The sequence below is a fragment of the Gekko japonicus genome, unplaced genomic scaffold (assembly GCF_001447785.1).
Source record: "Gekko japonicus isolate JY-2015 unplaced genomic scaffold, Gekko_japonicus_V1.1 scaffold18, whole genome shotgun sequence".
In the NCBI taxonomy this organism is placed as follows: Eukaryota; Metazoa; Chordata; class Lepidosauria; order Squamata; family Gekkonidae; genus Gekko; species Gekko japonicus.
The window spans coordinates 2393313-2405973 of record NW_015170275.1 but is presented as its reverse complement, the minus strand read 5'-3'; the positions used below and the strand labels follow the sequence as shown (position 1 = coordinate 2405973).

Below are 12661 nucleotides of genomic sequence, written 5' to 3'. Positions count from 1 at the left end.
TAATGATGTAGTTCAGGGGTGTCAAACATGCAGCCCGGGGGCTGGATCAGGCCCCCAGAGGGCTTCTATCAGGCCCTCAGTGGAACTGGCTGTCTTCTGCTTCTTCTGCTTCCAGTTCTGCTGCTGTGTCATCGTAGGTTTGCAGCTTACAGATAAACATCTGAACAAAATACTCAAGATTGCAACAGCACAGACATTTTGATGCAATAATTCAGAGCAAGAGGTGTCAGTTATCAGACACTGTTAAATAAACAAAATATTGCAAGAGTGCTAAATATTTTAAGCATGTTTTTATTTTAAGTTAAAAAAAACCCTTTGTGTTTGTGTTCTTTATAAAGTTTATATCTCTACTACCTGGTATTACATTTTATGACACACATGGTTTGGCCCAACAAGGTCTCATTTATGTCAGATCTAGCCCTCATATCAAATTAGTTCGACACCCCTGATGTAGTTCATCACGTGGAAGTGCCAATCTAACATGAAAATAAAGTTACCTAACCTTATTTCAGAGAAAAGTCTACATGCATCTAATTTCTTACCACGACAATGGATACAACAAGCAAAACACCACGAATTAAACTGGGCACCTGGCAAGTTAACTTCTGGACTTCTCCCATGGCTCACAGCACTGCTGAATTTGCATTTTGATGTTCCAAGCAGCTATAGATTCTAGAAGGCATTGGCTTTAATCGGATTCATTATGTCTTTTTCCCAGTTGGCTCACTCAGATAGTGTGATCCAACTTGATTTAGGACAGGCCCTGTTTTTAAAGGATAGTCCAAAACCATCAAAAATGTTCAAAGATTGTGTTTAGTGGATAAATGGGTGTTAATATTTCCTGCTCTAGAGTATTTAGACATTTATTTAACTTCTAGCCTCCTATCATAAAATACAGACTGTGACCTACAGGTGCTCTAGTCTTGCTTCCGTTTTTAAGGCCCACAGACTGTGTCATTACCAATTACTGGGGAATCAAGTACGGGGATGTCAATGCAGACCTGCAATTTATACTGGTTTTGATAGATGCTAGACTCTATACAGACAGATGTATTTATACTTTTCATCTTTCACATATATTTGTTTCTACATGTATGAAGTCTGTGTTAGCGTACGCAAAAAGACATACATTAAAACAGGTTACCATAAAACAAACTTCTGAACCACAAAAAAGTTTAATGTTGGTACAAGAGTGATAACTGTAGTAGTTTGAGAACACACCTGTATTAGGACATTTACCAAAATACTTCACATTTTTGGATAGACGCCATCACTATGTTCAACTGCAAGGAAGAGTCAACTACACTAACAATATAAAACAAGTAATTATTTTTAATTCTGAAGATGTCTTGTTGCACTAGTCAAGCTTGTTCATGCAGATATGCAGGATTAGTCTTTCCTGGTGTTTTTTCCATGATTCACTAGTAAAGAATAGCTGAGTTTGCAAGGGGAGAATTTTGTAAAAAAGCACAGCACAGGGATTTAAGAAAAGGTGAGGACAGGATGGGAAGTAACTTAGAATCTTCACCCATTAACAATGGCTATATTCAGATGTCATGGTGGAAACAAATATAGCATGTCCTTCCCCGCAACCATGGAGCCCAGCTGAAAGCTTCCTGGTTTCAAAACGTTTAAATCAAGTACTTAATTCACCATGATAGCTGAATGTAGCTGCCTGCCAAAACTGGAATTAGTTTCCCTTCCAGAAACTGCAGTTCTAAATTGGAATTAAACCATGATGTAGAATCCTAGTTTGCTGGAGGGGTGAGGGAAATAGATTCCAGCTTTCCCAGGCTCTGAATTTGGAAGAGAAGAAGAAGAAGAGATTGGATTTATACCCCGCCCTTCACTACCCAAAGGAGTCTCAGAGCGGCTTACAAACTCCTTTCCCTTCCCCTCCCCACAACAGACACCCTGTGAGGTGGGTGGGGCTGAGAGAGCTCTGACAGAAACTGCCCTTTTTCAAGGACAGCTGTGCCAGAGCTTGTGACTGACCCAAGGTCACATCAGCAGGTGCAAGTGGAGGAGTGGGGGAATCAAACCCGGTTCTTCCAGATTAGAGTCCGCGCACTTAACCACTACACCAAACTGGCTCAATTGTACTCCATGCAGGACAAGAGAAGAAGATATTGAACAAGCTAGAGAAGAACCTGACCATCATGGATGATCCTGTCTGCGTACAAGCAATATGCCCTCCAGAAAACAGTTAAAACATATCAGCTAATATGTACTTGGTAATGACCCTTATAACTCATTTTGTACATGGGGAAAGGATGGGATGATTAGCGTGCACCAAGCAATCTTTTATTATTTGGAATTTTCACATTATTGCCAGAACAGTTTCATACAACCATGTATATTGGATTGGATCCAGTAACTTACCTGTGCAAGGATTGCCGTTCTTCCTCGCTTTCCTCTACCCCTAGCAGTAATTTCCAAATCCAGGAAAGTTGATTCCTGGGGTGGTATGACCCATTTGGAATAACAGCTGCACAGGCTGATGGGATGCAATGAGGAGGAGGAAAGGAGCGAGCGGAAAGACGATGCAGGAAGGACAATTTCAAGAATCAAGTTTCTCCATTAAAAAAAATTAGGACCATTTTTTTACACGTTTTATGAGGACAAGTAACCTGTTATGCTAACTGACTAAGTGAAAGACACCACCTACTTATTTTCCAGCCAAAACTGAAATGAAAATAAGGGGCGGGTGTCAATTATATTCCAGACTCCTTTTTTTCTTTAAAACTGTATCTTCATAATTTTTGCTCAGTATTGAGGAACACGGTAAACAAAAATAACCAAATGCGTAGGAGTATCATTTACATAAAACAGGTCTCATAACACACATAGAGCATTTTCATTAATATTAAGCACAAACGCGACTTACTTTTTCCACATATTCAAACACTAAATACAGTTTTCCTCTTCTTCTGAAAGCTTCTTTTAGCTCCACTATGTTCTCCTGTTTCAAAGTGCGAAGCATTTTAAGCTCTCGCAAAGTGGTTTCTTTGACCTCTTCATTTTCTAAAATGCAAAGACGAATGGGATGAGCATGACACCCAACAAATATTTTTATATTCTTTTTTAGCATGGAACATCGATTAGGCCGAACTTCACTCAAATTTGACACCAAGTAAAATGTTCTATTATACAATCCACTACTCATGTAAAAATGTTTAACAATTTAACCTGACAACTGTTCTTAAAGAGTTACAGGACTACTTAACGCATTATTGTAATACAAAATAGCAAAAGGTTTTAATGGAATTTGGCTTTCCTTTCCTGCTGGGCTGTAAAACTATTATAGTAATTATAGCCGCTGTCTAAGCAATACACTGGACAGCTGAAGGACAAACAACCACCACCATGGTTCCTAATACATACCCCTAAAAATACCAATAAGTTGCACATATCATGCAGTAATTACTGCATCAGATGTTCCATTTAACCGCAGTTATATAAAAAATGTGCATGAACCAACTTGCACACAGCTCACCACTCTCTTCTTGTGCGGACAATCATGATTAAAAATGAAGTCTGTTTACCAAAAGTGTACAAACTCAAGTAATCAGGTGAACCAGAGTTAGTTCCCTCCCACTATGACTCTAAAACAGAGTTATAGTCAAATACATAATTTATTTATTTAAATGTATTTATTTAAAATATTTATATGCCTGCTTTTCTCCTGAGCATTCCAGGACCTAAGGCATTAAAACAATTTAAACACATTGGGTGCCGTATATTTGTGGGGGGGGGGGGGGGGGTCATCAACCAGCATTCTTACATTCTGGGCAACTGAAGTTTATTTTAGAAGATGATCCCCCATTTGAGAAGCAAGACAGAAGGAGCAAGATTGTCTTTGCACATGTTCAGTGCAATGTCTCCCCCTCATGGATCACTGCCTTGTCGTGGCGAGGGGGCTTGCATGGTTCGATGAGGCTGTGGGCTGTGCCGTGCGTGATGTGGTCAAAAATGTGATGGCAAGACTGGACATCGATATCTTAGGAATCAGTGAACTAAAGTGGACAGGAATGGGCGAATTTAACTCAGAAGACCATTATATCTACTACTGTGGCCAGGAATCTCGTAGAAAAAATGGTGTGGCCTTTATAGTCAACAAGAGAGTGCAAAAGGCAGTACTGGGATACAATCTCAAAAATGACAGAATGATTTCTGTCCGATTCCAAGGCAAACCATTCAACATCACAGTAATTCAAGTGTATGCCCCAACCACTGATGCAGAAGAGGCTGAAGTGGACCGGTTCTATGAAGACCTACAACACCTCCTAGAACTAACACCAAAAAATGATGTCCTCATCATCATAGGGGACTGGAATGCTAAAGTAGGAAGTCAAAAGGTAACTGGAATAACAGACAAGTTTGGCCTTGGAAAGCAAAATGAAGCAGGGCAAAGGTTAACAGAGTTTTGTCAAGAGAACACACTGGTCATAGCGAACACCCTTTTCCAACAACCTAAGAGGCGACTCTACACATGGACATCACCAGATGGGCAACACCGAAATCAGATTGACTATATAATTTGCAGTCAAAGATGGAGAAGCTCTATCCAGTCAGTAAAAACAAGACCTGGAGCTGACTGTGGTTCAGATCATGAGCTACTCATTGCAAAATTCAGACTTAAACTGAAGAAAATTGGGAAAACCACGAGGCCATTCAGGTTTGACCTAGATCGCATCCCTGATGAATATACAGTAGAGGTGAAGAATAGATTCAAGGGTCTGGATTTGATAGATAGAGTGCCTGAAGAACTATGGACAGAGGTTCGTGACATCGTACAGGAGGCAGCAATCACCACCATCCCAAAGAAAAAGAAATGTAAGAAAGCAAAGTGGCTTTCTGATGAGGCTTTACAAATAGCAGAGGAAAGAAGGAAAGCGAAAGGCAAAGGCGAAAAGGAAAGATTTACCCAACTGAATGCAGATTTCCAGAGAACAGCAAGGAGAGATAAGGAGGCCTTCCTGAATGAACAGTGCAAAGTAATAGAGGAAAACAATAGAATGGGAAGGACTAGAGATCTCTTCAAGAAAATTGGAGAAATCAAGGGAGCGTTCCATGCAAAGCTGGCCATGATAAAGGACAAAAACGGTAGGGACCTAACAGAAGCAGAAGAGATTAGGAAAAGATGGCAAGAATACACAGAAGAACTATACAAGAAAGACCTCAATGTCCTTGACAAACACGACGGTATAATCACTGACCTTGAGCCAGACATCCTGGAATGTGAAGTTAAATGGGCCTTAGAAAGCATTGCTAACAACAAAGCTAGTGGAGGTGATGGTATTCCAGCTGAGCTATTCAAAGTCTTAGAAGATGATGCTGTTAAAGTTCTGCACTCCATTTGCCAGCAAATTTGGAAAACGCAACAGTGGCCACAGGATTGGAAAAGGTCAGTATACATTCCAATCCCAAAGAAGGGCAATGCCAAGGAATGTTCAAACTATCGCACAATTGCACTCATATCACACGCTAGCAAGGTTATGCTCAAGATCCTACAAGCTAGGCTTCAACAGTTCGTGGATAGAGAACTGCCAGAAGTACAAGCTGGGTTTCGAAGAGGTAGAGGAACTAGAGATCAAATTTCCAACATTCGCTGGATTATGGAGAAAGCAAGAGAGTACCAGAAAAATATCTACTTCTGCTTCATTGACTATGCTAAAGCCTTTGACTGTGTGGATCACAACAAACTATGGCAGGTCCTTAAAGAGATGGGAGTACCAGACCACCTCACATGTCTCTTGAGAAACCTGTATAAGGGTCAAGAAGCAACAGTTAGAACCGGATATGGAACAACTGATTGGTTTAGCATAGGAAAAGGAGTACAACAAGGATGTATATTGTCACCTTGCTTATTTAATATATATGCAGAGTACATCATGAGAAGTGCTGGCCTGGATGAATCACAAGCGGGAATTAAGATTGCTGGGGAAAAGATCAACAACCTCAGATATGCAGACGATGCCGCTCTAATGGCAGAAAGTGAAGAGGACCTAAAGAGCCTCTTGCTCAGTATAAAAAAGGAGAGCGCAAGAGTGGGCTTGAAGCTCAACATCAAAAAAACTAAGATCATGGCATCCGGCCCCATCACTCTTTGGCAAATAGAAGGGGAAGTCGTGGAAGTAGTGACAGAGTTCACGTTCCTGGGATCTCAGATCATCGCAGACTGTGACAGCAGCCATGAAATTAAAAGACGCCTGCTCCTTGGGAGGAAAGCGATGGCAAACCTCAACAGCATGAGGTTTTTGCTTCCCCAGCCCGCCTGCCAAGGAAAATGTTGGATTTTCCAAAAAATTCCTGAATCCTGAATCCCAATGCCATATCGATACTGGGATTTGGGAATATAAGAAAATGCCAATATTTTTCGGATTCAATATACCTGAAACAAAAAAATACTGATTTTTTTTGGCAGTCCCCTAAAAAGGATATTAAAAGAATCAAGATTCACTAAAGTGATGTAGAGTTATGGCAGTAAAGTCATCATATAAGAAGTCACAAAAGGATTCAATAGGTGTATAATCTTTGAGTTCACCCACAGGTTTACATATGTCACTTGTACAGCCATATTCCTTCAGTAATAGTAACAATGGAACTGAAGTCACAGAAAGTATTGCAATACAAAATAATTGTGTATTTACTTTCAAAATCATAAGCTTGTGTTGTTCAAATTAGAACCATTATTCTTGGCTAGATAAAGGGGAAACTGTTTCTCAAATGTTCGGGAATTTACGTTGTCTTGGGGCACAGGGGATTAAAGATTAAAAAATATTTATCCACAGGATTGGGGAAATGGTTGAAATCACTCTCTCTTCTGTTCAACGACTTTCGATGGTATCCAACTCATTGATTTCAATGGTCTTAAATTGGAATAACTATGGATTACATTGTTAGTTCTCATACAAGAAAGTTGAGAAATTACCTTCACTGTCTTTGAATTTTTTAATAGCCACAATCTCATGTGTCTCCTACAAAATAAAGACAGATATTTCTTTAAAAGGTCAAGGCTACCCCTTACAATACAAATAATTTCATTTTACAGAAATAATTCAAGATAAAATAAAAACAAAAGTAGTATGAAAGAATTTCAAAATCATACTCAAAATACAATGCAGGATAAATATACAGGTGATATAATCACAAAGTCTCTGAATGGCACCTAGCACTAAAACCCATCTTTACTTCATTCAGTAATAAATATTAATATTCAGAAATTAGGATAATTGGCATTCATTCATACAAATAAGAAAAAGTGTATCTACGAAATGCTGTAGTAGTTACGTTATAACAGATGCAATTGTTCAGTTGCAAATACTAAAAAAGCAATTAAAATCTAGATATCTATTTCAATTGTTAAAAAAATAGCTTTCCGCTATAACTATATTCCAACTTTTATTGTTGAAGGGGAAAGGTCTCTTTTCCTAATTTCAGTGAGATATTAGTTTTAAACACAGAAAATGTTCTGCATGAATTTGCATGTATCCCCACCTCCCAAGATGGCTTCTGCCTTCTCTCCAACAGTCTCTCTTTCCTTTTTCCTCCCCCCCATTATGGGCACAGTTTTGCATGACCAATTTTGGAGATTATACTTCCTCTGCATTGTACCTCTATCATAACATCAAAAGGATAATCCATTTATATCACCACTTGAAAGCAGCCACTTTGCTAGTATCTACTATGTTAAGTATCAGGTTCTGAATGGTAGGTCCTCTTTGCAATCATGCAAGTAGAAAATATGCCTGGTTTAAAATCTGTAGACTAATCAACTCTATTAAATTATTATTTTTATTTATTGTAGCTGTTCAATGACTACACTGAAAATCAAGGTGGTTTCTCAAAGAATCTGAGTATATACATCAAAACCTTGGGATTAAAAAAAAATCAATGCTATTATCTAACTACTGCCTGCGGAAACTGAAATATCAAAATTATATAGAAAGTTCCTTTAAGAGAACCAAGCCACAAAGCAATTCCCAGATGGCTCTGCCTGTGAATTATTGTTTACATTAACATGGAACTATTCCATAATTGCCATAAATGTTAATTGGTTTCAATAAGATAGCTAGGCACTTGGTTAAGACGCATGCCATGAAAGCTGGTGGGTTGGCAAGCAGACTACTGAATTTTAATGATAGTTTAAAAAACACACAAAGTGATTCATACAGCCAGAGAGGCTGTAAGAGATCAAAAAGGCAACCTTTTTTTTATTGCCACATTTATGTTGACAAGCCATAGGTTATCTAATGCTTTGGTAGACAGAGAACAGACCTTACAAGCAGTATAATATGGGGAATGATAAGGATTCCCTGTGCATTGTGTAAAGAAGACTACTAAAAGCACTCTAAGATCTAAGCTATTCAAATACATAGTTTCCCCCCTTCTGTTTGCCATTACAAAAGTTATAGTAATTTTATTTTTATAGTCATCAAACAGATTTCTGCAGTTACCTGGGGCACTTTTGTATCATTTTTGTTTGTATTTTTCACTAAATGTACAAAATAGTGATAATACTCTAGAGACTCATAATTAAAAGCAACCAGCAGCAGCTGCTACGTTGCTGATGGCATGCCTAAATTTAACACACACCTACATTATTAGCAACATGTATTAACTGGTTCATAGAAAAGAAATATGTATAGAATCTGTCAAAAAGAATTGGCTGATTATGGCTAACTTGGCAATAAATGGTGCAGTCAGGTATTTCTTTACTTGCAATACAAGACAGTACCAAGGACCCTTCAAAACCTTATATATTAAAATTAATTTGAGGAAATGGTTCTAAGTTCTAAGAACACTTTTTGAAACAATGCCTACATAGTGTTGCTGGAGAAACTGATGGAGCAGCCCAAAACTATTGAAAAAGCCTCTTACTTTAGCACTTTAGCACATTAAGATAATGGTTATGTTTTCAGCAATCCTAACCACAATTAAAGAAACCCAACTTATTCCACCCTCATATGAGCTGTGCATAATTTCCTACAAACAAGACAAACAAGTTTGTTCTCTGCTGCTTGCTTTTATTGCAACTTTAGAAACAAATATAACACACTTTATAAGCAGTTCCCAGGAATTTAGTAAGCTAATGTTGATTTCTGAGACGGGGATGACTGAAAGGAAAAACGGCCGGGGAAAAGGGTCCCGCCCATGGCCCCCGCAAAGGAGGGAGAAGAAGCCAGGCAGCACCACACCTTGCTCAGCTGGGCACCTCCTGTAGCTCTGCTGGGCTGGGCATAATCATCTTCATGCTGTGGCCTACTCAATAAAAAAATTATTTTTAAAAAAAAATGCAGTGCCCTACTCACCTGGACCAGGCAAGGCTCATGTCAGCTGCACACTGCCTTCCACAGGCTGGGAACTGCCCTTCCCCCCATGGGCTGGAAAGGCCCAAGTAGCAGGAGGCAGGCATTTGGCCTACTGGGAAATCCCCCCATGACTATAATGGCCTGTCAATCCCTATCTACAATTTTGAGAATCTATACATAGAATAGATATTTGTGTCTCTTTAAAACAAAGAAACAAAAAACACCCTGATCACCTCAAATTGCCTTTTCCTGTGTCTTGACTAACTGCTATATTTTAGAATGTTGCAAACAGAACTGTACATTAAATAATCCAAATAAGAATGCATCACAGGTATATACAATGGAGCTCTAAATTTTGTTTTGTTTTAAATCTGTTACTTCAAATACAGTAATGAATTTTATTACATTTACCTTTCCCATATTACCTTTCCCCCTTTCAGCTACAACAAAAGGTAGAATGAGAGACCTTTTGATCCTTGGACCACACTCTTGTTATACTGGCTGCACCATCTAGTAAAAAGGGTGATTTTGCCATTTGTTCTTCAAATTCACACTTGAGTTCCTTTTAAATACTTGGGTGACTACAATGACCTATTATGTAGCTTGCTAATTGTAAATCCTCATCTTTTATCATTTCTATGCTAGTTGTTCTGTCCTATTACAACATTATAAGTAGTTCTCAAATAGGTGCCCCGACAAACTGATGAGAGACCAAAATAATTCATTTGTTCAAATCTTTCTACAAATTTCAGGTTTTCTTTGAGTGTGCAACTTACACATTCTTTTTAATGGCCCTACTACTCTCTACCCAAATTTCTGCTACTTTGTTAAAAATGTGAAAAGAATATTTAAAAACTTGTTCTTCATCTTCCTTCATGATTTACTTTACTGAAAATATACATTAACAGTGCAATCCTAATAACGTTTTTTGGGAGTAAGCCATATTCAGCAGACTTCAGTAGACTTCTAAGTAGATCTGTTTAGGACTGCACTGTTAATTTGCCAGAGCCTGTACTCTGCAATATTCAATTTTGAAGCAGAAGATACACCAGATTTGTACTAGAGAACAAAATGCCAGGTTGTATGGTTCTATTGATCAAATTGTTAAAGATGTGTGTGCGGATCACATAAAACTATGGCATTTCATTTCTTGGTACTAGTTTTCAGAACTTTAGCAAAGAGATTAATGCCTCATTCACATATTGTACCTCCAGGTATTATAAATGACAACATGGGCATGCCTGTGGAAATGGTTATGTTTTCAGCAATCCTAACCACAATTAAAGATTTGTTTTAATACTGGAATTTGAAATCAATGAGATTGCCTTCCAAAGTGATATCTACTTAGGAGCTTATTATAAATATACTGAAGAGCAGCATTCTTTACTGTCTCTGCTTATGTTGCCTTCCTAGATAATGTCACAGGATGCAATTAATTTGCCTTTGAACTGGATTTTTAAATGGGGCAAACACAGCACAGAGCATTTGTTTTGGCAGGGAACAGGCATAACACATAATAGTGTCTTCCAAGTATGACAGGTTTATATGCAAGATGCCATTTTTCAAGACATAGCAGACAACTCAGCAGCATTCTTTTGATTCATCTGAATGCTAGACAGTATAAAGACCTGAAATTTTGTCCATGCAATTCATATTACAAGCATCAGGGACAGCAACAAAATATATATGTTCTCTTTCAATATTACTGAGACACTAAAATAGATAAAATAGACAGTAAAATAGGCTCACAGAATCGCCAAGAGTCGAACGCGACTGATTGGCTAACAACAACAACAAAATAGATACTAATGAATTTCACACATACATCCTTTTTAATAAGGAGCTGTAATAAATGAAAGTCAACGAGTGTACATATGAGCATCTAGAGAACCCTTTTGGTACTGACAATGGCTTTCCTCCTTGTACTGGGGACTCCCTTTCTTGGGAAGGAAATGGAAAGGGGAGAGAGAAGGAAGTTTAAGGTTCAAAAGCTGATGCTTGTTGAATTGGTTTTTGGACATTGCTAGAGGGAACAACCTTCTAAAATTAAGCTTCCCATAAGGGGGTCATCTCAAAGCCTGCAAATGGCTTCTCATGTTTTTCATAGCAATGTTTTTTTTTAAAAAAAGCAACTTGGTCCTCCATTCAAACTTCTATACCGCTTTTAAACATTTTGCTCACCTTGTGTCTGCACTTAAGTACAACTCCATAGGCTCCTAGACCATCACCACAAAAGATGGGAAAAGGAAAAAAAATGTTTAAAAAACATTAGCCAGCAGAATTTAGGAAAACAATTTCAGTTTTTATAGGTGCATTCAAGGGATGTACTATATAGAGTAGATTTCCTTTTCATATCTCTGTATTATGTCTCAAGTCTTATTATATTAGCAATAATAAGAATTCACTGCCACAAGAGGTGGTGGGGGCTACAAGCATGAATGGTTTCAAGAGGGAATTGGATAAACATTTGGAGCAGAGGTCCATCAGTGGGTATTAGCCACAATGTATAGATAGGAAGTCTCAGTCTGGGGCAAGTTATGCTCTGTATCTTGGTGCTTGGGGGAGGGGGGGCAACAGTGGGAGGCCTTCTAGTGTCCTGGCCACAATGATGGACCTCCTGATGGCACATGGTATTTTTGGCCACCGTGTGACAGTGTTGGACTGGATGGGCCATTGGCCTGATCCAACATTGGCTTCTCTTATGTTCTTATCTTCTTATTAACTAATAGTTGACTTCTGAAGTATTTTGTAGTTCTTTCCTTTGTGAATGTAATTATACTAAACAATGTGCAAGTGTCTGTGTTGTAAAACAAAATAAACTTCAATAAGGGATTTACACATGCACACAAAACATATTTTTGGCTTTAGATGCTGTAATAGTTTACAATCATCACCTTAGTCCCATGGCAATTTATTTTATTTCAGTTTAAAAATGATTCTAAGTGAAGAGTTGCCTGAAATGATGATATAGAGGACACCCACTTCCAGAAATCTTAACTATGGTTGTATATTCACATATGCTTTATATACACTGGTCACTCTTCACAAAACAAACAAACCCTGCACTGTGTCTGTGTATCAGGAGCCTACATATTTTGACTGGCTTTGGCAATGCACCAAGTTTTATTCTTGATTCTGCTCCTCCATAGAGGATCTTGTTTGTAATATCATACTTGAGCTCCAGAGGCTAAAGCTCAGCATGACTGCAAGAGCAAGCCACTGCCCCTTTCCTTGGTTCTGAGTGAGTCAGGGTCAGCAGCTTGCCCCCATGATGCTTCAGACACACTTGAAAACAATGACATGTTTACAAATATTTCATGCTCAGCACAAAGTAAAGGAAAGTTCCA

General features: G+C 38.4%; 1 protein-coding gene across 1 annotated transcript in view; it reads right to left on the bottom strand.

Moving 5' to 3' along the window:
* CDKL5 (cyclin dependent kinase like 5) overlaps positions 1 to 12661 on the bottom strand; it is a 57833-nt gene that overhangs the window by 44509 nt on the left and 663 nt on the right. The window contains exons 2-4 of the mRNA XM_015417600.1: positions 11496 to 11530; positions 6935 to 6980; positions 2888 to 3024 (exon numbers count right to left, since the gene is read on the bottom strand). Coding sequence (XP_015273086.1) covers positions 2888 to 3024; positions 6935 to 6980; positions 11496 to 11530 — 218 coding nt within the window. The remainder of the gene's footprint in view (positions 1 to 2887; positions 3025 to 6934; positions 6981 to 11495; positions 11531 to 12661) is intronic.